The sequence below is a fragment of the Toxorhynchites rutilus genome, chromosome 2 (assembly GCF_029784135.1).
Source record: "Toxorhynchites rutilus septentrionalis strain SRP chromosome 2, ASM2978413v1, whole genome shotgun sequence".
In the NCBI taxonomy this organism is placed as follows: Eukaryota; Metazoa; Arthropoda; class Insecta; order Diptera; family Culicidae; genus Toxorhynchites; species Toxorhynchites rutilus.
The window spans coordinates 245,643,660-245,669,528 of record NC_073745.1 but is presented as its reverse complement, the minus strand read 5'-3'; the positions used below and the strand labels follow the sequence as shown (position 1 = coordinate 245,669,528).

The 25,869-nt window shown below is 38.7% G+C and overlaps 1 protein-coding gene and 1 pseudogene across 5 annotated transcripts in view; one reads left to right on the top strand and one right to left on the bottom strand.

Annotated features, from left to right (window-relative positions):
* Nucleotides 1-338: 338 nt before the first annotated feature.
* LOC129767348 (elongation of very long chain fatty acids protein 6) overlaps nucleotides 339-25,869 on the top strand; it is a 90,731-nt gene continuing 65,200 nt past the window's right edge. The window contains exons 1-2 of one of the 5 annotated variants that reach the window (XM_055768105.1): nucleotides 339-483; nucleotides 8,801-9,193. In XM_055768105.1, coding sequence (XP_055624080.1) covers nucleotides 9,021-9,193 — 173 coding nt within the window. In that variant the 5' untranslated portion in view covers nucleotides 339-483; nucleotides 8,801-9,020. Of the gene's footprint in view, nucleotides 524-565; nucleotides 792-7,802; nucleotides 8,026-8,800; nucleotides 9,194-25,869 lie in introns of those variants that run through there. The other 4 variants (XM_055768103.1, XM_055768107.1, XM_055768104.1 and 1 more) reach the window with 4 other exon arrangements.
* LOC129772253 (U4 spliceosomal RNA) lies at nucleotides 24,406-24,562 on the bottom strand (annotated as a pseudogene).

The following is a 25,869-nucleotide window of genomic DNA, read 5'->3' as shown; positions in this document are numbered from 1 at the left end:
AAACGGGATCGATGGATTAACGTGTGATGAGGAGGAGTGTGGTATTTTTCAGAATTGCCAAGCGAGCCGTTCGTCATTTCTCAGACTGGACAGCGGAGACAGTTGATATTGGAATGCGTAGTCCTACGTCCTAAGCGGTCGTTTATCGGATACAACCCCTCAGCATTCCTCGCTATATTCACAATTAGATGTCACTGTCCATTGTTGTGGTTCTCTCGTGCCATAAAAACGACCGGTATCTCTCCTCGCGGTCTCTCACTAAATGACTCACAGCGTGCGGGACTGACGCTTGGCCACGAGAGAGCGTACGCACACTCCCGCCGGTAGGGAAGAGCCCAGCGGAGAAAACCACAATCAGTCACTTTGCAAAAGTTTGGTGTTTTGTGCTGAAGTGTGCAATCACGCCCGGGGCCACATTTCCTGTAAACTCGCGATTTCGATATTCGCATTTCCTGCGGCTGTGCCCCGCTAGAGCCTGTTAAAGTGTGTTTGTTTTCCGTTTCCTAGTCAAAGTGATATTAAGGTGCGGAAACGTTCAATCCTTTCATAAATATCGAGCGAGATAAATAAAAAATGTGTGATGTGCATGGCATTGCTGATTGCCAAAGAAGTCGCCGCTTTCGCTTTTGAGAAAACTTGTGAATGGGTTTGAGCGGTGTGAGAAAATATGCTAGTTCGCGTGTGCATGTATGGGTATAGGGTCACTTGCATTCACTTTGCTCGCTCGCACAGTGGATTATTATGGTGTTTTTTTTTTGGGGAATTGAACTAGAGCGTGGAATAAGGAAAAGGTGAAATGCGCGCTTATTCTCACCTGTAAATCTAAAAAAAATATGTATGTGTGCAACTCAAATCTGCTTCACGGCTTTGGGTAATTGAAAGATCATGACTCAGAAAATGACTTGCTGTCATTTAGATCCGTAATCATTAGGCAAGCGAAACCCATTTTCTCACAACATTTTGATTTGTTAATTTTGTTTACAATCAAAAAATCATTATTATGATTGAAGAAATTTTGGGAAAAATATTAATACATATACGGAAATGTCATGAGAATCCGCATGTATTATGTTTACCAGTGCTACATAAAAAGAGATGGGAGATTTGCGATTGATATGAGAGAAAAACTCGACGAGAGAGAGCGGTGTCCTACGCGAGAATTGGGTTTTGACGTCGGATACAGAGATGCCAAACTTCTTTTCATGTAAATCTTTTGACATAGAACTATGCCTTTCATTCAAGATGCCAAATCAGAAAACAGGTCACGTTTTTATGAAAATAACGTTTATAATTGTTTTTGCTGCGAATGGATTTTGACGATTTGCATACCAATTGAAATGGAAATTTATTTAATATGCTATACATTATGGTTTAAATCGATGAAAATTGAAAGCGCTCCCATTTTCCCATACATTTGTTCTGTCTATTTGTGTGCTTACCTAATCGTGCTGTCAATAACGGGCAACTTATGCAGTCGCGAGAGTAGAAACAACGAATAACATAAGGGGCTATCCACTTACCACGTGGACAACTTTATGGGGGGTAGGGGTTACGAAAATGTCCACGCTTGTCCACGGTGAAGGGGGAGGACACGTTGAATGAATATTTTGAAGAAAAAACAGTTCACATCTGTGTTCAACAATATATGGAAATTTCCACATTCTGCATTTTCAATAAATTCATTGGTATTTATCGACAAAAAGGATTGAGCTGTCTGATAGTGTTGAACATCTTCTTCTTCTTCAATGGCACTAACGTTCCTAGAGGAACTTCGCCATCTCAACGTAGTATTACTTGCGTCATTTTTATTAGTACTTAGTTGAGATTTCTATGCCAAATAACACGCCTTGAATGCATTTTGAGTGGCAAGCTCTAGAATACGCGTGATCACAGTGCAAGTCGGAAGAAATTTCTTTGACGAAAAATTCCCCCGACCAGAACGGGAATCGAACCCGAACACCCGGCATGTTAGTTATGACGCTAACCACTCGGCCAAGGTAGCACAACAATTGTTGAACATCTAAACTTTCCATATAATTGAACTTCTTTGCTGAAATGTGTATGTATTCTTAGAATGTATTTTGGAGTGTATCTTTGAGGCAAGCGGAATGAACCATAATCAAATATCCCCAAAACTGGTCTTCACCCGGAGAAACTCATCTTTATATCTAGTGAGATTCGAACGGAATTCTGGATTTTGCATTAGAAATTCCAGCAAGTTCAAGTACGCAACTGAACGAACCAAAATCAGCGATTTATAATTAGCCAATATGATAAGAAAGCTTTCTTCCACCAGAATTATGCCAAATCCCATGTTTCTTTGCCCGAAAAAAAATTCTTGGAGCATGACTGGGATGTGGTACTCGGTGGAGTATCTATTTGGGCCGTACTCGCCAGATATTGCACCTTCAGATGCCGTTGGAAAAAAGGGCAAGAATTTCGACTCATGGGATGGCATAAAAAGTATCCTGCGCAGTTTTTTGGCGAGAAAACAAAAGGTCTGAGGATTTGTGGAGAAGAAAAACGGTGCACACACAGTACCTTTCAAGAAGTTAGAATCACTCAAGTTTTTGAATTTTTCAGCGATCAGGAAAAGCTCGGTGGAAACGAAGTGTAAATAGTGGGAAAAATTAACTATCTCCGTTAATTTCATAAATGAGTGATAATGTTAAATGGGGAGTAACATCTGGTTCTAAAGCTATGAAACACCGATACTTTTTTTTTTGAAGGATTACAAAACAATCAAGGTTACAAAATTTGTTTTGAAACGAAAATAGTCTTTGTATATCATTTTATCAGATTAATGATTAGACGAGGATAGATTTTTTAGAAAAGTTAAGTGAACAGCATCAACTATTAGGGACAGATTATCTTGAGCGTTTATAAGATTGGTTATTTGAATACAATTGTTCTATTCAGGCGCGAAACATTAAAAAAAACTGCCAGTGTTTCATAACTATAGAACCAAATGGAAAAGTCAGGAGTAAAACGAAGTATTTAGAAAAATCAAGTACTTGTCTAAAATCACGCTGTTTCTGTTCACGTGGTATGTGGACAGCCCCTAACGAAAAGATAATATTAGCGACATTAACTCCAACCTTGCACAGTAAGTGCGCGTGGGGAAAATTTTCAGTCTCTTTTCTACCGAACACAGCTAACATTGCTTATTCTGCTCGTTTTCTGTCATCTTCATTCCCCCTCGAGCTGTGGACGTGACCAAATATTTCACTTGCTGTGGATTTGGCATTGAAATCAACACATCGAGCCGAGCCATGGCTAAGCAGAACGTAATCCCATTATCTAGGGAAATATCGAGCTGCGCCAACATCGTCGCCTCACAAGGAAAACGATTCTTCTGCTGCAATGCTATGCGTAACTCGTTCCAGTCGCAAAACTCGAAATAGTCGGGCTAGATCACCGCGTATAACGAAAATCGAGGTTCTACTGTGTTAAGTCACTTCTGGGCAACAGTGTTTGACTCTGTGCTTGGCTTATTCAATCGCATGTGGCAAATGTGTACGTCTAGTTCGAAAAAGGCTACCTGCAGCGCGATAAATGCTCAGTACAATGCGTGCATTGACATAAAGAAACAAATTGCGACATATGACCAATTCGTATATTATTCTCGCAAAGGCAAGAATGAATCGCTGCTTCTAAAAAGCCACGCAAGCCATTAACCCTTTTCAAGCTCACCGAAACTTTCTACTAAAAAACAGGAAGTGGGTTATATCTATGGTATAACCGCAAGGGTGACGTAGGACTATCGTTGATTTAGAGATCATTTGTTTGAAGTTGAATCTGAATTCATTCTGAATGAATGAATATTTGGGGGACTTCGAAAACGAGAGCGTTACGTTGGAGGCACAAGGTTTTATGCATCCAATATTGGATACGGAAATATCCTACTGATGGGGAAGAATAATCTTCAGAAGCTATCCTGTTTATTGCGATTGATTGAAAAATCACAAAACCAAATGTATTTGGTCACAGTGTTACATGGATAGAAAACATTAAAATAAACTCTTTCACATGAATGTATTTTTAAATTCCCAGATGAATTGGCAGATTATTTTCAGTAACGATTAGATATTTACACATTTTCCTCGATACTGGAAGCCCACCAGTGGTTAATGCTAACTCGATAACCATCTGTTAATAGCACTTGATTGAAACATATTTGGTCACAGTGTTACATGGATAGAAAATATTCAAATAAACTCTTTCACATGAATGTATTTTTAAATTCCCAGAGGAACTGGCAGATTATTTTCCGGATCTTTCTCGATGCTGAATGGCATCCAAACGGAAAGAATTCCGCGCGTGTATGTGTGTGTGTGTAGCGGCTGCTTCGAGACCTTCCGGGGAACCGTTTGTGGCATCACTCTCCTCCTGATGGATTCCCTTCTGGCCTAAGGTGCACAAACAGGCTCTTGGTGACACCGTTCATCCGCGCTTTCATGATAAACGAAGAGCTTCACCACAACAGCGACAACATGCTCCAATCGCTGTTCAATTAGAACTGAGTGGATTTCCGAGCGGCGCTCGCTTATATACCGATTGGTGATTTCAATAGCCTATTTTGAAAGCAATTTTAAGACTATTGAAACAAGTTTTTGGATCAAAAAGTAACAAATATAGAACGCGTAGACATTTTATCTTTCGAATGAAGTGTTTATCATACCATTTCGTTCAGTTGTTTAAGAGCTATTAACGCTCAAAATCTCGGTCTCCGGCGTAACGCTTTCGTTTTCGAAACTTTGATTTTACATCCCGGTACAGAAATGAAAGACGTAGTCCTACGTCAAAAATATTTGTAAAATGTTGTTGCATTTATAAATAATGGGATCTATTTTAGAAATCGAGTCGATAAGAATTTTGCTCGTTAGCATCATTTATAGATACCGAGCAAGTCGATGGCTTTCAGAGAATTATTTCGTTTTGGTTTGCGTCCCTGATATTTTAATTTGGGAAACGTTTCAGAAACGCTTAAATATATACAATTTCCAGCGTATGAAATTCGAGCTAGGTAAGAGATTATACAAAATTTTGCTCGGTGTGATAGTGATAGTGGGCCTCATTATGGAAATAGAGTCGATAAGAATTTCACTCGTTTGCTCCATTTTACCATTATAGATACCGATCCCCATCGACCGAGGTGAAACTATCGGTGCAACTTTTAGAATTTTTCGAGTTGTCTGGTTCGCTTGTCGCATATCTTCAGCTAATTATTTTGTTTTAATTTGCGTCCCTGATATTTTCTTTTTGGAAGACTATTCAGGAACCCTTAAATATATGCAATTCCAACCCGTGAAATTCAAGCTAGGTAAGTCCTAAGTCCTAAGCGGTAGGGCCCTGGATACAACAACCCCCTATATTTTTTCGCTTTAACGGATTTATTTTTGTCAAAATGTCAAATAGCCAATAGAATATATTTTTTCGTACATTCGCGGTCGACGACAGACGACGTCTCTCGGATTCCAATTACTAAATGAACGAAACACTTTTCGATGTGCTTATTCCACCCGAAAATCCAAAATTATTTTCACAATAACGGACCAGCTTAATATCGTCAATCTTCATTCCGGTGCGGTTTTCCGCGAAAGCGAGTTCCATAGTAATTCTATGGAATTTCCCAGAATTTATCATTGAGTGGTTAGCTTTTGCACTTTTGTTTTGGTCATGGCCTTCACATTATTTGACCACTGGTGTACACGACTTTACCGATAAATAATTTAATAATTCCTGTATTGATAAAACATAGTTATCATGCGGAAAAATCTTTTTATTTCGTGTTTACAACTCTTTCAATCATTACTTGCGTTATCGTGATCCGCGGTGAGCTAGCCAGACTATTCGCGGATATCCGGGGTTCTACTTCCGGTATTTACAACATACATTGAAATCTGTAGAGATTGTAGAAGAGAGTCTTATGCTTTCCATAAAATTTCAAACAGATCTGGCAACCCTTTTCGGAAATTTGCTATTAAACTGCGCGGTGGGGTGGCCAAATAATTTTTCAATATTTTTTATATATTTTTTTTCAAATTGTGCGTTTTATCAATAAAATTAATCTGAATCTGTCATTTTTGGATTTCTAAAAAATGTGAGGGGTTGTATCTAGGACACGACCGTATTTTCGACGTAGAACTACATTTACGATTGAACAGTGCTGCCAAACCGCACCACAATTTCTCATTCCCACTCAGATATCGACCACAAAATGTAAACACTTTTGCTCCTATATTTCGCTTGAGGAAGAATCGAACCCCACAGCATGCAACAGTAAGGTTTTTCTACGGGGATTTGAAAGCATACTTCCATGAAATATACGTTGTATCTAAATGAATGCAGTGTATATCCATATTCCAATATTCTGGATACTCTTCCGTATCCGCACGAGCACAAAAATTTTTCCGTATGCATCTTTTTTGTTGTAGCACACTTTGATACAGAGTGCTTCCTCTTCTTAGATCGATATATGAGTGTATATGTGTTTGAAATCAGCATGAGGTATGAATCAAATTCCGAACACTTCATTTTTGAATGTAAATTTACTGAACATTAATGTTATAAATAAATTAATAATGAAAACCCTGACACTCTTTGTGATATATGCTTCATTTTAACATAATTTAATCAATACTGCCTATAACTAATATTAAGCATTTGCAAAAAAGTCATTGTCAAAACCAATGATAAAATGTTTGCGCTAGCTAATTCGGAATTTGAATCGAGTTTCGAAGCTCAAAATCCACATTTTTGGGAGTATAATATTTTTCCAAAGAAGGATAGCAAATTGGCTTTAATTTGATATATCGATCATCTGAATCGGTCCAGTAGCTCAAATGTGATATTAAAAAAAAAGCATTTTTGTTGTTCGGAATTTGAGACAATTGTAATCAAACATATTTTTAGTTTTTCAGTTTAGTTTTCAGTTTTTTACTTTTCATATGTATTTGTAAATAAATTTTATGGTAGACAAATGATAGAAAAGCCTCTCTTGTATTCAAAAATCATATTAATTTCGCGAAAAAGTACCATTTTGAGTTATGAGATACTGTTTAATGGCCAACAAAGGTTAAGTGTTCGGAATTTGAGACAAAACGGTAACGGCTCGGTTGACTTGGGACTACCGTTGTCTTAGTAAATATTTGCATTGTATTGAATAAATTATCGATTGAATAAAACAATTTTCGAATGCAATTGAATTCAACACATTTGCTTTGTAAGCAATTCATAGATAATGTTCTCCGTTACAAGTAAATATGATGACTGTCCTTTTACGTTTGATATGATGCTTAGAACTACCAAAATGAATTTAAACCGTTTAGAGATTAGCGAACTGTAATGTATAGCATATCAAACAAATTTTAGAGTATTTCCGATTCGATTGGCATGCAAATCATGAGTATTCGTTCACAGTGAAAATAGTTATTAACGATAACTTTATTTCATAAAAACGTGACCTGTTTTCTGAAGGGTGCCATTCTTGAAAGACTTAGTTCTACGTCAAAAAATTGTTTGGAACAAAATGATAAATAAAAGCAGTGTGACACATTTAATTTAGTATGTAGTTGCAGCATTTTTCTAAAATATTGTATTAATTTGTACGCAATATTGCAAAACTGATTTACTTAATAAAACTTTTATCGAAATTGTAAATTAACAAATTTTTCGAAACACCATACAACCGAACACGCTGCACACGTTTGCATGTATGCACCTCTCATATTCCGGTGCGTCCGCTTTTTCCCGTAGTGAATGAAATTGCCGGAGCGACTCAGAGTGAGAGAGACGCTGCTGCACAGGCTCTCTGGCTGGTGGCTGTTCTCTGGAGGGGTGCGTGCGGTCGAACGAAATGTTTAATACAGTGTACACAGCGTGGCTAAAATGTGTTAGCTTAAAATTGTTACTCAGCTCGTTCGGCTTCCAGTCAGTTATCGACCGTACAGTAAGGTATACCGCACAGTGCAGGTTCCATCCCCAACGGACGAGAGGGGGCGCACAGAGCTTCAGCATACGGAAGTGAGGATTAAATCAACTCTTTTACCGGATCTTATCGTCATCTGATTCGCTTCGGCTGTGCAAGTATTCGCTTCGTCGGTAAAACACGTCAACTTATTGGGGCAATCTCGTGATTTCCGGTTCAAGGAACAGGATCTCACCCTCCAAGGTGAAGTTGTGTTTGTGTTCGTCTCTTCCTGGCTGTAGCTGTGTGGTACAGACAAGGTCAGACGGTGGCGCGAATCAGGATTCTGTGTGGCACAGCAGAAGCGGTATCATGATGACTGAAAGAAAATCGCAAACGAAAAATTTCCCCCCCGCTTATCCTAACAAAAAGCGTCAGCATGTGACATAAGATCTGGCGAAGACAAAAGTGAAAAAATCACGACTATTTCTCTCTTTTTCTCTACCGACACTCCAACACTCTCTTGGAGATTCGTTGAGTTGGACCTGAACGTAAAATCGATTTATTAAATTCATATGTGGTGATCCTTTGGGCTTTCTTTCGCCGCGCTGGCATTCGAGGCACGACGGATAGTTTCGAAAAATTTCTATTCGACCGAAAGCTACATTTACGTTCGGACCTTTGAACACCGGCCCACGGCAGGTGGCCCGTGTCGAATACGAGAAAGGGGAAGAGATAGTGCGTGATGATGCGATGTGCAGTGTCTATGCGTAGTGTTATGTGTTGATAACCAGTAGTGACTCCGCCAGACTGAAAGTGTTGGAAATTAATTCAACCGATTGGATAATCTCGCCTCAATTAAAGTTGTTTGTATTTTTTCCTCCACCCAAGCTAGGGGCAGTGAATAATTCGTTACACGTGGCTTCCAAAGTCAGTGATATAAGCAATAAAGTTATTCAGCTGGAGAAATAAGTTTAAAGCTCGATACCCGAGATAGCAAGTTTTACCAAAAAATAGTATAAGCAGAAATTGGAGGCAGCAAAGGCATAGCCAAACAGCAACACACTTAACAGGATCACCACCACTAACAGCAGCAGCAGCAGCAGCAAAAATGAATGTCGAGATCACGCCAAACTACTCGTACATTTTCGATTTCGAGAATGAGTTCATCCACCAGGATACACGTGTCTGGATGGTCAAAAACTGGACCTACGTGTTTTACTACTGTGGGATCTATATGGCGGTGATCTTTGGTGGTCAGCACTTCATGCAGAATAGACCGAGGTAAGTGGTTTGATATCCCATTATTTTCATTTATCCAATAGAGGACTGCTTTTAAACCTTCATATAGTGTCTTTCGTTAATGTTAAAATTATAGCGATTTGTGTCAAAGAAGTTTTGCATACGTTGAGACAATACGTATGTATTTCATCGGATAAATCACCTCATGTCTGTAAACAAAACGTAATCGATGGGATGGGGTCTTAAGATTATGGTGTAAGAGCTCCTACTCTTACTTATCTCGACCGCCAATGTTGCTTCGAGACGCAAATTTCTTGATACAATCGGTTTTGCGTTTTAATAGTGAACACAACTTATACTGAACCGCCACTTTTGATTACATACAGTAGGGGAAGTGGGGGCAAAGTGGTCACCTGCTTGTTTGGTAGTATAACTATTGACTATTGATGCCATATTGATAATCATCTTATGTCTGAAGAGTTCTAAGACTTTTGAGCCACCCTGTGCATCAGTAAAGCCGCCACATGTCAAAATAAAAATAAAAACAAAAATCGCTCTTTCGATAGCCATTCGGCCATAGTTTTGTGCGCATCGAATCTAAGAATTTCTTCTCGTGATTTAGTTTATTCGACCTGCTATTTTCGCAAAATCAACAGTTTAGAAGACTGTTCACATAATCCCGGAGAGGTAGGCAGATATTTTGTTTAATTTCAGCTAATTATTTGCATCGAAATTATTTTGCTCTTTGGGGGCAAAGTGGTCACCTAAAAGTTCTTTTTTGATTTTATAGATGACTTGTAATTATGAAAGGATAACTGATTGGCAAAACTGGACACAAAAATAGTTGAAAGCTGCAATAGACGCAGTAAACAAAGGAATGTCCAAAAACGCCGCTTCGACCACCTTCGGAATTCCACGGAGTACACTCAGCAGACGGATTGTTTCGCCGAGAAGAGAGAAGAGAATGGGTTCCAAGACGTCTGTCTTCACAGTAGATCAGGAAAACGAGCTAGAGCAGCACATTTTTGATATGGAATCCCGGTTTTATGGTCTAAACAAGAAGGACATCCAGAAGCTGGCTTTTGATGTTGCAGAAACCAATCACATAAGCCATTCTTTTAGTGCGACGAAGAATCTGGCTGGTCGTGATTGGTTGGACGGGTTTCAAAATCGCCAAATGTTTCCTTTCGGAAACCAGAAGCAACGTCCATAGCACGAACCGGAGGATTCAATAGGTTTTCTGTCGACATTTTTGTTTTTGGTATCTTATCTTCTTTGTTTTTAAGAGGCTTTAAACTTTGCAGTTCATTCGCCTCTAAAACTTTTTGATATGCTAGAGAAAACTCTCTGTACAATTGGGTATCCCGCGTCTCGAGTTTTTAACGCAGATGAGACTGGAATCTCTACTGTAAGTTATTTTTGCTTTTCGTAAGTATGGAATGTTAGTAGGTATATTCGTGTATTTATTCAAAGGTACCACCGAAAAAAGGAAGATTGCTGCAATGAAGGGCAAGCGACAGGTCGGCTCTATAACTTCATCTGAAAGAGGTGAGAATGCAACAGTAATGCTGTGTATGTCAGCTAGCGACATCTACCTTCGTTCATAGTTTATCCTAGAGTGCGATTGCACGAAGCATTGACAAAAGGTGGACCCTCCGAAACTAAGTATTCCTGTAACCCATCAGGTTATATGACCAGTGACATCTTTATAGATTGGTTCGATCATTTCGTCGCTAAAGTGGAACCATCGGAGCAGGACCCTGTACTTTTAATAATTGATGGGCATAATTCACACACGAAGAACCTAACTTTTCTTGACAGAGCAAGGGCCAATTTTGTTACAGTTCTAATACTTCCACTACATTGCAGCCATCGCATGCAACCCTTGGATGTGACTTTTATGAGCCCATTTAAAGCACATTGCGCCAATGCGGCCGAAGCATTTATGAAACAGAAACCTGCTCGTGTGATCGATCTGTATGATGTGGCTGAGTTAGTTTGTACTGCGTTCAACAATACCACAACAACAAAAGTGGCTTGAAGAGTTCAGAAAGACATGGATTTACCCGCTAAACAGGTCTGTCTTTACGGAAGAAGATTTCGCTCCATCTGAAGTTACCGATAAGCTTCTATTGGATTCATCTCAATCAGATACAAGTAAACAGATCGATTCCACGGGTGATGCTGATTCCTCAGGCGAATTTTCTAAATCTGATCCGAACTCATCATTCACTGTTTCGCCATCCGAGATATTGCCACTTCCCAGAGCGAAGGTTGCGAGTTCTAAACGCAAGCGGAAGGTTACCAATGCCATAGAAATAACAGCAAAGACGTATCGACAACAGTTGGCCGAGGTAGAAGCTTCGAAGAAGATTAAATCCATCAAAACCAGCCGTACTTCATTGAACGGCTGATTGTGATTCCATCCGAAGTGTGCGTAGCTTGTGCCACCTATGCCAGTGAATTTCATTTATTTTTTCTTATAACATTCTGTTACTGATGTCTGATGTACGAATCCTATAAATGTGAAATAAATTAACTAAAGAAATTCGAGACGAATGAACTCTCAGAGTTTAAAGTCTCTTTAATTCAATACCGTTACCGTTAAAGAAATTCCACTACAATATTCTGTTTGATAAAAGTTATACACTATCATCACAAGCTGCTCTTGGAGGTGTCACTTATGGCTGGCTTTATTAGAAGAGTTCCGATAGATGATGGTACTTAATCCTGGGAAAATCGGTCATTCCAGTCAGAACCAAGCCTCATAAAATGAAGCATTACATATGATTTTCCTTCTGAGTTTTTGTAGATATGAGAAAACTTCATTTACTACTCTAGGTGAATAGATACAACTTATTTTATACATGTACCTAATGTTTCAATGATGATTCAAACAAGTTTGTATAAGAAACAACGCATAAATCTATCTCATTGAGTATGATATGTATAGGTGTCCACTTTGCCCCCACCAGGTGACTACTTTGCCCCCGCATTAAAAAAATGTTCGATTTTACAACTTTTTTTCTAATGATGAAAAATATACTGTTTTCAATTTTTATAATAAAAACGGATTGCCATCTTGAATAGCAATTAGTTAAGCTACAATATTCTTTGAAAAACTGGAATTGTAGCGGTATGTGGACGCAGTAAATGGACATCTTCCTTAGGGTGACCACTTTGCCCCCACTTCCCCTACTCCTTATCTTGAACGGATATTCGTTGTTTATATTTGTTCTACGCTTTTCATAAGAGCAATCAAATTGTGTCTTTATTATGAGTAGAGCTCAGATCATTTAGATATGAGACATATTCAAATGTGTCTATTTGATTGATGATTCAATGTATCAAAAAATATTATAAAAAATCAATTCTGAATACTAGAGGCCTTGCAATCGCTAAAAGTTGGTCTCCCATATGTATATGATCTAAACCACACTAATCAGACGAACTTTGTTCTTTTGATAAAATGGCTTCAATAAATCTTAAAATGTTCTTCCCAGCTATCAATCAATGCAAATTAACAAAGACTTAAATATTGCAATAAGGTTGTTCATCTAGCAGAATTCGAATATTTTCCGGATCAACTTTTGTGAAGTCAAGTATCGCAGTACTCTGAAAGTCACCTTGAGTGGACAGTTCAAAATAGTAGAATTACGTTCTTCATAAATTCGCAACACCTACGCGTTTGTTTTTTGACGTAGGGCTACGTCTTTCATTTCTATACGCAAAATCAAGGCGCCTCGGTTCTGTTCAGGACCACCAAAAAGTTCAAAAGAGTTGAATTACATGTGTATCCGTGTAAAAATAATTCCGCATTTATACTCATCCACTAACACATCAACAATAAAAAAAATTCAGCGTTCTAATCAAAATATTCATTCATTCAATCATTGAATTAAGAAACGAATGACCTTCGGGTTGAAGCCCCTTAAAAAAAGTTGATGGTTCTGAGCCTAGAGGCACGGACGGGATCTTGACATAGGACTGTGATTGTGTGTAGTAATTGCATTTAAATTGAGTTTTCCATTGTTCAAAATCTGTATTTTTTTATCTCTTCTAATACATCAAATAGATGCCCTGGAAAAACTGTTTCCTGTATGTACTTGTATACTTTAAACGGGTTAGATGACATAACATGGTAGAATTCGGTACCGCATTCTGTTCAAAAATGTACACAAAAATACCATTAAAGCCATTACTACCCTTTTCTTCTGTTTATTTTATCATGCAGTAGAAGACAAAGAGTCATCATGTATCATTTTTAAACACAAGTCTAAAAGACCTACATAAATATAAAACTGCCGTCACCCACCAGATAGTCGAACACCAGATGCTATCCCTGGTCATTATTCACAATGCTACAGTGCGTGCGGCAACTCTCGGTTGATACAACGATACCTCATATCCATATCCCTAACCTGACCCGTCCCACAAAAAATGTTGCCCTTTTAACCTCGAGTAAACCGCGAGTATTCGGTCGAATTCTACTAAACCTAGCAATTAGTTGAAACTTTGTATAAACAAACCTTGAATTAGCGGCTCCGCAAAGCTTATGCGATTGAGCCTTACAAATAAATGAATTGGAAAAAAAATATAAGACTGAGTCAAATGACTACAAATATATATTATAGATAAAAATAGCATTATCTCCTTCGTTGCCACGTTGTCCGGAACATTGTTTGTAATAACATTATAGCCCTGTAAGATCGCGACTACTCAAGCTATTATAATCTGATTTACGTGGGCATATCCTTTCGATCTTCTAAATCAACAGCCATTTAAATTCATTTATTTCATTTTTACATAACCAAGCAACATACTCGATATTATGACATCCTGGACCACAATTGCACAAATTGTTAGTAGTGAGACCTACACGATAAAAACATGAATTGAGCACAAAATGATTGGACAACATACAATATAATATAAAATTAATGCCTACTATCGGTAAATGAAGAATAATTCATTTTACGCATCAACTCACATTATGAGCTAACGCCCGAATTTAGGCAAAAAGATTTCTCGTTGCGTCGGGGAGGAAGCGAGTGGATAATGCAATCGAAAGAAAACATACCCAATTAAATCGTCAAATTGTTAACTTTTTTTTACTATATTCAATGTTCATGTTTCAAGCAAAAAAAAATTGTGGATAAATTTCCTGTCTAATGATATATACCACAACATATGTAGCAATAACCATTTTGAGTAATATCCGTTTGAAAACTCCTAATAAATCGTTACATTTTTCGTAGAGTGACCCCCCTATATAGAAACCAAAGACATAGTCCTATGTCAAAAGAACAGAACATCATTGACAATTGATTCAGATGCAACTTCGAACAAATGGTTACCAACCTTCCAATGTAAGTCCCACGTCCACTTTGCGATTATATCACATATATAACCCTCTTGTTTGTATGAGAGGTAATGAAAACCACGTATTCTTATAATGCCTCACAACTGTCGAGTGATTTTTTTCTGACTATAACAACAACAAACCTTTACATCTAAATCGACAAAGTAACGATACAATGATCACAATGTTGAAATCTAAACATTTGATCAAACAGAATAGGGCAGCTCAAAACTTTGGATAACTGATGCATTCAAGGTTTAGCAAGAGCGTGTAAAACAATCATCAAACAAATGAGTGATTTGAGGCTTGAGTACTAGATTTCAAAAGATTTTTTCTATGCAACATATATTTTGAATGGTACAGATTGCGACACTGATTTTTTAAAGAAATAGCACAAATGAAAAAAATCAGTTTAGCTGTGACAAAAATCAAACTGTTTGCAGAATACTGACTGTCCTTAAAGGTGACATAACCTATGTTGCTTTTTGTAGTGTTTTTTGCTTCAGATCAACATATTGAATTGTTCGTTCCAGGCTAGAAACCTGAATTTTCGTTCTATATTAACCCTTTACGGTCGTATTGAATTTGGGCATGTATATCGTACTGGTCGGAAATATTTTTCCTTGAAAAAGCAGTGATACATGCAAGATTATGTAAAATAAACATTTTTGACATAGGACTATGTCTTTGATTTCTATATAGGGAGGTCACTCTACGGAAAATGTAACGATTCATTAAGAGTTTTCATGCGCATATTACTCAAAATTGTTATTGCGACATATGTTGTGTTATATACCATTAAACAGGAAATTTATCCAGTTTTGTTTTGTTTAAAACATGAATAGTGAATGTAGTAAATAATGTTAACAATTTGAAGAATAAAATGGGTAAGTTTTCTTTCGATTGCACTAACCACTCGCCTTCCTCCCCAACGCAACGAGCAATCTTTTTGCCTAAATTCGGGCGTTAGCTCGCAACGTGAGTTGATGTTTATAACGATTTTTCCTCCATTTACCAATGAAGGGTGTGTCACATCAAATTGCATCACGGAAAAATCGCTGTAGAAATTTTTAATTTTTAGGAATTATATATTCAGCTTTCGCTTATAATCAGATAAGAGTGTATAAATCACGTTGGCCATGCTTCACTGTCAATTTTTTCGTAAATTTGGAAAAATGTCGTCGAACGAAAAAGAGCGTCGTGAATTAATCCTGTGCAATAATTTCGAGAATCCGGAGTTGTCACATTGGGACATCGGTAAGATGCTGGGAATCGTCCAATCCACGGTCAGCAGAGTACTAAAACGATACTTCGAGAACCTAACCATCGACCGGAAGGTGAAGAACGGCAAAAATGGATGCTCCGTCAGTGAAAAAGATCACAAGCGCGTAGTTAAGCAGTTTAGACGTGATCCGAGAAGTTCGGTCCGGGATGTCGCCAATAAGCTGAATTTGTCAAGTTCGTTCGTCCAGCGGACCAAGCAGCGGGAGGGCTCGCGTACATACAAGGTTCAGAAGGCTCCTAACCGCGACGAAAGGCAAAACATGGTGGGGAAGACGCGAGCCCGGAAGCTGTACACCGAAATGCTGACGAAGCCGCATTGCCTGGTAATGGACGACGAAACCTACGTCAAAGCGGACTTTCGTCAGCTGCCGGGCCTGTTGTTCTTCTCCGCAGAGGACAAATTCAGCGTTCCGGAGGAGATTCGCAAGCAGAAACTATCCAAGTTTGCCAAAAAGTACATGGTGTGGCAAGCGATCTGCTCTTGCGGAAAGCGAAGCGCCCCCTTCGTGATGACCGGCACGGTAAACGGGCAGGTTTACCTTAAGGAGTGCCTACAGAAGCGCTTACTACCAGTATTAAAGCAGCACGAGGGCCCGACCATCTTCTGGCCGGATCTCGCTTCGTGCCACTATTCAAAGGACGTGTTGGAGTGGTACGAAGCCAACGGGGTGACCTTCGTGCCAAAGGAAATGAACCCGCCCAACGCGCCGGAGCTTATGAAGCAGGCCCTCCGGAAGAACCCAAAAGTTGTCAAATCGGAGGCGGACTTCAAGAGAAAATGGATTTCTGTTCAAAAAAAACTACAACCTGACGTTGTACAGAACCTTATGGACGGGGTAAAGAGGAAGGTGCGAGCATACGGGCTTGGGCTCGAAGTATGAATAAAAAGAAAATGCCAAAAGTTGTTTAATAGTTTTTATTTTACTGTCTAAAATTTTCAAAAGGATCGGTCTACTGGGCGAATTTCTACAGCGTTTTTTCCGTGATGCAATTTGATGTGACACACCCTTTAATAGGAATTTATCAGTTATTGTTTGTGCTCAATTCACGTTTTTATCGTGTAGGTCTTGCTACTAATAATTCATGTAATTGTGGTCCATGATGTCATAATATCGAGCATGTTGTTTGATTATGTAAAAAAATGCAATTAATGAATTTAACTGGCTGCTTTTTTAGAAGATTGAAAGGGTATACTCACGCATATCAGATTATGATAACTTGAGTAGTCGCGATCTTAATATTAGGCTGTCAAAAAAGTCCTGCGGTATTTTTTTTTTTGAATTTTCATTTGTTCATAAAATTAGTTACAATCATCTGTTTTAAGTCAAATATGCGCCGTTTTGTTCGATGACTTGTTCCCAACGAGATGCCAACTTCATAATACCCCTGTTATAGAAGCTCGCTTCCTTATTGGCAAAAAACTCGGATAGCCAATTTTCACAGGCCTCTTTTGTGGCTAACTTCTGACTACCTAGTTCGTTCGCCATGGACAAAAACAAGTGGTAGTCACTTGGTGCAAGGTCCGGACTATACGGCGGATACAAAAGAACCTCCCATCCGAGCTCCCGGAGCTTCTGGCGCGTCACTGAAGAAGTGTGTGGCCTGGCGTTGTCCTGATGGAAGACAATGCGGCCTCTGTTTATCAAAGATAGCCTCTTCTTCATGAGTGCTACCTTCAAGCGGTCCAGTTGTTGGCAGTACAGGTCTGAATTGAGCGTTTGGCCATAGGGTAGCAGCTCATAATAGATTATTCCTTGACAATCCCACCAAACACACAGCAGAACCTTCCTGGCCGTTAATGAGGGCTTGGCCACCGTCTGAACCGCTTCAGCGGGCTTCGATCACGACCGTTTGCGCTTCACGTTGTCGTAAGTGACCCACTTTTCATCGCCAGTCACCATCCGCTTCAGAAACGGGTCGATTTTGTTGCGATTCAGCAGCGATTCACATGAGTCGATACGGTCAAAGATGTTTTTTACGTCAACGAGTGTGGCACCCATACATCGAGCTTCTTTGTGAATCCAAGCTTCTTCAAATGGTTAATAACGGTTTGATGACTTATCCCCAGCTCTTGGCCGATGCTACGGCTGCTACTATGCCGGTCTTTCTCGGCTAATTCAGCGATTTTGTCGCAATTTTCGACGACAGGCCTTCCGGAGCGTGGCGCATCTTCGACGACCTCTACACCAGAACGAAAACGTTGAAACCATCGTTGTGCGGTGGAAATGGAAACTGTATCGGGTCCATAAACTGCACAAATTTTATTGGCAGCTTGAAATGCATTTTTGCCTTTGTCATAGTAGTACTGTAAAATATGTCGGATTTTCTCTTTATTTTGCTCCATGTTTGCGACACTATAACTCACGAACGACTTAACCAAAAAAAAACACTTTCATGAACTACATTATAGCGCGCAAAAATACCTTTCCAACAAGCTATAGTATGACTCGATACAATGAATACAACTAGAACTACGCGCTTACAACGACACCTCGCGGAAATACCGCAGGACTTTTTTGACAGCCTAATATTATGCTCCCCATATATGTCTTCCTAAGAACTCCGCTTCACTTCCTCGAATGCACATACTCAATATACATCACAGGGCTGTAAAGTTTTCACAAACAATGCTCCGGACAACGTGACAATGATGGAGAAAATATTATTTCCAGCTATAATATATTTCTGTAGCCATAGATTTTTTTTGACTTAGGCTTATATTTATGTAGGTCTAAACTTTTTAGACTTGTGTTTAAAAATGATGTATGATGACTCTTTGTCTTCTTCTGCGTAATTGAATAAACAGAAGAAAAGGGTAGTAATGGCTTTAATGGTATTTTTGTGTACATTTTTGAACAGAATGTGGTTTTGGATCCTACCACGTTATCTTACCTAACCCGGAGATGAAAAATGGATTCATTAAGACAATTCAAAACTCAGAAGATCGTGTGTAAAGGCCGGCCAATCTGGAACATCAACGTCGAAGCCGAACATTCACGGTGTCAAAGTAATGCTCTGTGTTTTAAGGGACCAAAAGGTTGTGGTTCATTATAAGCTGCTAAAAACTGGTCAAACGAACAATGGAGCCTATTACAAACAACAATTGATCCGTTTGTAGCGTGATTGCTGCAAAACATCCACATTATGCGACCAAACACGAGTCGAAAATATTTCATCATGAAATTCTAGTTCCTTTTCCGACAACCATTTGTTCCGATCGATGCAGAACGCTTTGAGTGGAATTCGCTTTTGCTGCGAATTGGCTGAATTCATTCTTGGTTTCCCGACGGAATTCTTGAATTGTCAGAAATATGGGAAGAGTCAGTCACTAGCAATGATCAATACTTTGAAAAATGCGTTTATTCATATTATTATCGGAATAAATGTGTTTTTCATGCAAAAACGGAATGAATTAAGTTGCCACTCAATAGTTACTGGAAAGTATACGAAAATAAATTCAAGAATATACTACGGAAACAGGGATGAAACAATCTGGCTTTCTACATACTTACCGAAAATCCAAAACATCTTCCGGGTTCACTAGCTACCCCAGATTCAGAAATAAAATAATATAACTACATCATTTCCAATCAGATTTTTCTGAATATATCTGAATCAGTGAAAAAAACTCACTATATGAATGGATATTTTGAGATGCTCTAGCAATTATCGATATTACTTATGGCAATGATGGCAATGATGCATCTTTGTCTCGACAGCGAAACAAGGAAATCTTGACATTCGTTTTTAACTATTTCAAACGCTATCGTCGTTTGAGATTTTTTCAGTAAAATCTACACCAGCCGCTAATGCGATATGCAGGTGTCAAAAAACTGGTTTACCGTTTTTTTTCTTTACCAGGATGCTTCACGCTAACGGACTCATCGAAAGAGGAAAAAGATACCAAAGTTGCCAATTTATGTCCTCTCTAGGAAATTTGTGGCGCATTGGAATGTTTTCGGTGGCTATCACAGCCGGAACATCTGTTGTCACCCGAAATGAATGCAGCACTGTGTAACATTATACGGTTCATATTTGATACACAAGAAGCTGTTCAAATAACATTGTTCAAAAGAGGAATGTTGATTTTCATCTCTGCTCATCTTGAACGCATAACCGGAGAAATCCAATTTTCGCTGTTTTGTGAGTGCATCAACCAACATACGTAACTTGATTATGTGTGTCTTTACTTTAATTGAGGCTAACCTTGTTCGCCATAGACAGTCGACAATCATAATTCATGACATAATTAAAGCCAAAAAAATCGGTTGTTATGTCTGTTGGGAATATCTCTTTTGGCTGATTACAGTATTTGTGAAAATTGTACGTACCGACAGAAACATTATAAAAATTATTTTATTGGGTTCCAATCCATTAAGCCATTTGGGAAATATTGATTGAAAATATATGAATAATAAATGAAACAAAGAAATCCACGACATACTTAATCAATGTCCAAAAAAGCATCTATGTTGATCATCATTACGATGCATAAATTTATTCTCAATAAGCAATATATTCTCTTCAAATCTACCAAATCATTTGGTTGTTTTTATGACTTCCTACTCATCATCTTACGATTGACCAGCCATGCTCACACCTGGAATCGTATTCGAAAACACCAGTATGCGTCAATAATTTTGAGGCAAATGTACTTTTTTTTCTATGTTAACTACGTCATTCTCTGATTGTAATCAATTTTGTTAATTTTCAACGCTTTTTTTCTAACGCAAATCAGTCATACAAGAAATCCTGTTCATCACATAAAGCGATAAGTGTTTGAAAATTCGCCCAAGCGAGTTATAACAATTTATTTGAAGTATTGCATTGCTGCTCAATTGCCCTCTCATGCTTCCTCATGGTCAATTGCCCTGTTCGCCAAGCAACCATGTTCAATGTCAAGACGACATCGTCAAATGTAATTATTTGTGGTAAGCAACGCTTCAACCACCAGATTTCACGCATGATTTACACAAGTGTTTCAAGATAATCTTGTATAATAGAATTTTTATTTCCATCCGTTAACGCCAACTTGTCCCGACCCAAACACTGATTTCTTATATTTTATCTGAAAGAACTAATTTCATTCAACGAACGAACAGCGGTAGAACGATCACAAACTTTCGCATACGATGGTTTTCACATCTTGTGGTTCGCCTTGGAGCAGATCTTCGCTCAACAACGAATGCATCGTAGGATTATGGAGGATCATTTTTTTGCAAAAATCGTTAGAAACTGGAATTGATAATGACCTCCTCCAAGGCTGAAAATTAGTTTGTGTGTTTGTGTTTCCCACGCAACCATATTTGGCTCTGTCGCACAAAATTTGCATTATCACGTCACCGCAGCAGCGGGTATCGCGTTTTCACCATGAAGTCAAACCAGAAATCACACACTTCTTACATGGAAGCTGACTTGGGAGTTGTCGTCGAACTGGTGACACATAATGTACGTGTTTTTATCCCCACTCAAGAAACCCTATATCTACACCATAGAGAGCGTAAGCTGCTGCACCGCGAGGTGGACAAATCATGACCATATTTGAGCTCTCGTTTTCACCAAATGCATTTAGAAGGTGCAAGAGGAAGTTGGTAATAATCATTTGTACAAATGGAATCTACGTCATCCCCCCAGTTAGAGCGATTTTCGTCGAATAAGAGCACTATTTTACATCACTAACCCAAATTTTACATGAGCGTTTATATATCAAAATAGATATATATTTGATCACCATCCGTAAAAATATAAATTGACTATAGAGGCAAAGGCGAGATCCGATTATACGTAGCAGAAAGTATATGTCTGCGTCTATGGTTGACACCAGCTGATAGACCGGAAGATCGACCAAGAAATCTATTTGGTTCTAGGCCTATATTTCTACACACGGCGATCCCACAACCGAAACACCTTCGTGCTTGATGATATTTGCACATGAACATACCGGCAATACACCCCACAGCCCTACCGCTCCATACAAGCGGCGTCCGACTTGACCGTTGGTGGTGTTGTGCATTACCCAGTCAACACCCCGCCTAATGTCTATGTTTTTACAGGTCATATAAGAATAGCGCAGGGATAGCCCAAAACTGGACCTGGGTAGTGTCTATAGGCGATGTCGGTCGGCTGAAAAACGAGCACTAGTGTACGTTAGTAAAAAGAACACGCGATAAGCGGTCTCCCCGAAACGCCGTCAAGCTGCTGCTGCTGCGAGGGGTTTTAAGCTTATTGTTCCAACGAGTCAGCTTCGTCGGCAATTTGCATAATTGAATCATTTTGTAGATGACGGCGGAAAAGAAGAACATATGGGCACGTATAGAGAAACGATAGCTAGCTCATACTCGGATTCCAGCACCACCGGAATGCTGTGAATTATTCATTATGGTTATTGCTCTAGTTTGATGCTTCTAATGAAGATGATGCCCGAAACGTTGGAAATGGAAATTTCGTGGATCGAACTAATTTGAATGTATTCCACGAAATCAATGATTATGATATGGAGTATGAGGCAAGTTTTGAGGGATTTACAAAAGATGACGTAACTAGCACTGTAACGCATCAGACTTGTAATCTATTTTCCATATGGAGAACCTGTTCCGTCACTGAAAACTTTTTAGTACTGGTTCCGAAAGTCTAAAAGTGTCAAAATCCGAACAGGCGATGAAGTCTACGCAAAGGGAGATTATTTATATTTGAAGATGCTGAGTTGTGAGTTATTGGACTAACATTCACACAAAAACAAGAGGAAATCCAGGTTTGACTCATTGTTTGTATTTAATTTAACCTTCTCAATATCAAGTCATTGTTCAGATTTAGATTCCCTTAAAATTAGGAGCTATGCTAAAGACTGAAACCCACCAACTAATTTTTCACAACTGCTTTTATAGGCTTCTCGATCAGTTCGCAACATTGAACCGTGAGAATGTTTACTCAATGCGATGTGTCCGTTGCTGGTTTCGTAGAGAAGACGTTCTCTGGCAATTGTTTATGTTGATCGGTTTTGGTGGTAGGTGTCGTTTAGGCTGGGCTGTGAATTATGTTTGGCTGAATGCTGTTGTGCTAACTCCCGAAGTACAGAAAATATTGGGGTAACACCGACCATCCAACAACTGTATTGGCCAAATTCATGAAAAAAACCAATGTTATGTATTTAATCGAATCAATCCATCGAATCCAACAAATCATCACTGGGTAACGTTACAAAAAAATTGATGGAATTTAGCCTCGTACAGGGTGGACCCGATTAAATACAGTCTCGGATTTCTTTTCACTGTATATAATCAAATCCATAATAATCAAAGCTCTCTAACCGCTCTACAATTTGTTCTTTGACAGCCAAGTTCTATATTTCTTAGTTTCTCTGCAATATCGATATCAAAAAATCCTGGTTTACCCCACTGTACTTATAATACCCACTAAAAATTCACTTTAATATTGAAAGTTTACATTTTCTCTTGAAATAAGTCATATTTGAAATATAAAAAAAAATTAAAAACAGTTTATAATCGAGTAAAAAATTGTATATTATCGAGTCCGACCTGTATTGTAATTGAGTTCCATAAGAATTGAAAACGACAGACGTCAAATGGCGATTTTGCATGGCCGAAAAGTTAATTGGACGGCACAAGAAGACTTCTTTCTTGCATCGAATCGTAACCGGGGACGAAAAAAATTATAGAGAGTTGTAATTACAAAGGGGGATAACATGAAATCGGGGTTTTAAAAAAAATGTTCGAAGCCAAATATCTTAAAATTGCATAAAATGTTGAGATTTGCTGTTATTTAAAAAAAATGTTGTCAAAAATCAACTTCTCAGATAGAAAAACGGCAAAAGTCTATTTTTGACGAAAAAAATCCATACAATCTTCCTTCCTCTCTAAGAAAAGGGTCATGTCATACAAATGAAACAAAAATTTCTACATAACTCGAGAACTTATCAAGCAAATGGAGCAAATGGAGTACTCGATAAAACTAAGTTCAATGATTAACGGAATTCATCGCCCATCCGATTGATTTTAGAGGAGTTCACTGGGTTATCTTCTCAAGTTTCTTGAAGATAACTCTCCATAGCACCGATGGTCCTTTCCAGGTTTCCCAGAGATAACTTTCCGCCGATTTCGATACAAAATTCGAAAGGATATATAATAAAGTATATAGCCGGTCCAAATAATTTTACAGGTTTGGCCGGAGTGGTCAATAATTCACGTTTACATAATCACATCACTTACCTCAGTGGATTCTGCTTATTACCTTTCCCTTCTAACAACTATCCCTTCCATGATAAACGCTAGGGAACCACGCTATAGAGGCGATCCTTCTGGTCTTCGGGCAGCGAATATCATACTAACATTCCTTCCCTTCCTGTAACTGTAAGGACGTGGCCGGCGTCGTTATTGACCATTGAAAGTTCGAATCATCGAAAATTGCACAACGAGAATGATTTGCTAGTCCCAAGCGTCATTCTGTGTGTTCTTTGTGCAATTTGGCTGGTTCAGGTCAATCACGGAAGCAACTACGAATTGTACAGTCTACCCAAGCTCAAGCTCAAACTTAAGAATAATTTAATAGTTCTGCGATTGGACTCATGAACGTTCGCTCAGTAAGAAAACGTGAATGTTTGACAGTATTCATAACAAAAAATATCTGATATAGCACCAAGGTTGACGTAGGACTGCCGTTGGCTTAGTAATCATTTGTATTTCTCCAATTAGCAATAATCGCCCCTCGGATGTTCCTCATTGGGTACGTTATCACCGCTGCGCAGAGCTAGCTTTTGTGCGTATTGATTAAATTATTGATTAAACTAGTGAATGCATGAAACAATTCACGAATCCATTTGTAAACAAATCCAAATTTAGGTCAATTCATGCATTATGGTAATAGTTATCGCAGCAAATAGCTATCAACATTTTGCCTAATCATCAAACGGTATGCGTAAAAGTTCAATGAACTGGCGAGATGAAGGAATATCTTCAATGCAGTCTTGAAGAACCGAGCCAAAGTGTTGCATTTGTACCCGCTCTTTTAGACCGTGTTAGCAAAACGAATTCCGGAGTATAAATATGCATGGGGGTATAAAAGTACTGGCGACTTGCATGTATCTGAAATGTCGATTTCCCCAGGCTCCATGGTTTTGAAGTCTGTGTTAAGAAAACATTCCGATCTGCAGAAACGCAAGCGAGTACAAAAGTACCCGCAGCTTGCATCTATTTTGCAACGCCGATTTCCTCAGGATCCATGGTTTTGAAATCTGTGTTAGGGAAACATTTCGGTTTGCAGAAACGCAAGCGAGTACAAAAATACACGCAGCTTGCAACTATTTTTTCGATTTCCCCTGGCTCCATGTGTTGCCCTAGTGCTATCGCACCTATGATCATCTTCCATGCATCGCCATTCAACTAGCAACAAAAAAGCGTCCCACAGAGAACGCACACAGATTTGCATCTGTGGAACGATCAAAATGAAACATCACGAGAATAACCGTTTCTTGAATCCTCGGTCAAAACGATAAACAAAGCTACGAGATTGTTGCATCGGAACGGGGCCGATGGGTACGAAAGCAAATACAAATGACAACTAAAAGTAACGAAAGTGCGCTATTCATGCGTACAGGATAGAAAAAAATTAAAATCTTCGCGCAACGAAAACAAGCAACACACAAAAAGCTAAACACTGATGGCTTGAAGCGACTTAATATACACACCTATGATCATTTTGCACTTCTCAAAATAAACTCCTTTGTTAGTATCATTTGCCCCGAAAAGAGACGATTCCTTGGTGAGGTGCACTTGCAGTTGTATTGGATAGATGTCATCCTTGGTGGAGACAATTTTGCGACTAGAACGCGAAACTAAATCACACATAGCAATCCAGCAGAAAAATAATTATTCTTTTGAGCCGACGATGATAAACTACATAATGTGGCGAAAAACATGATTACGGTTGCACAAAACGACCAGAATAAGCGATCTTCACGTTTCTTCTTCTGTTTCTGATTTGGAACTCATTTTTTTCAAAGAGCACTAACTCATAAGCTTCAGTTTGATATGTCGATCATCTGAATCGGTGCAGAAGT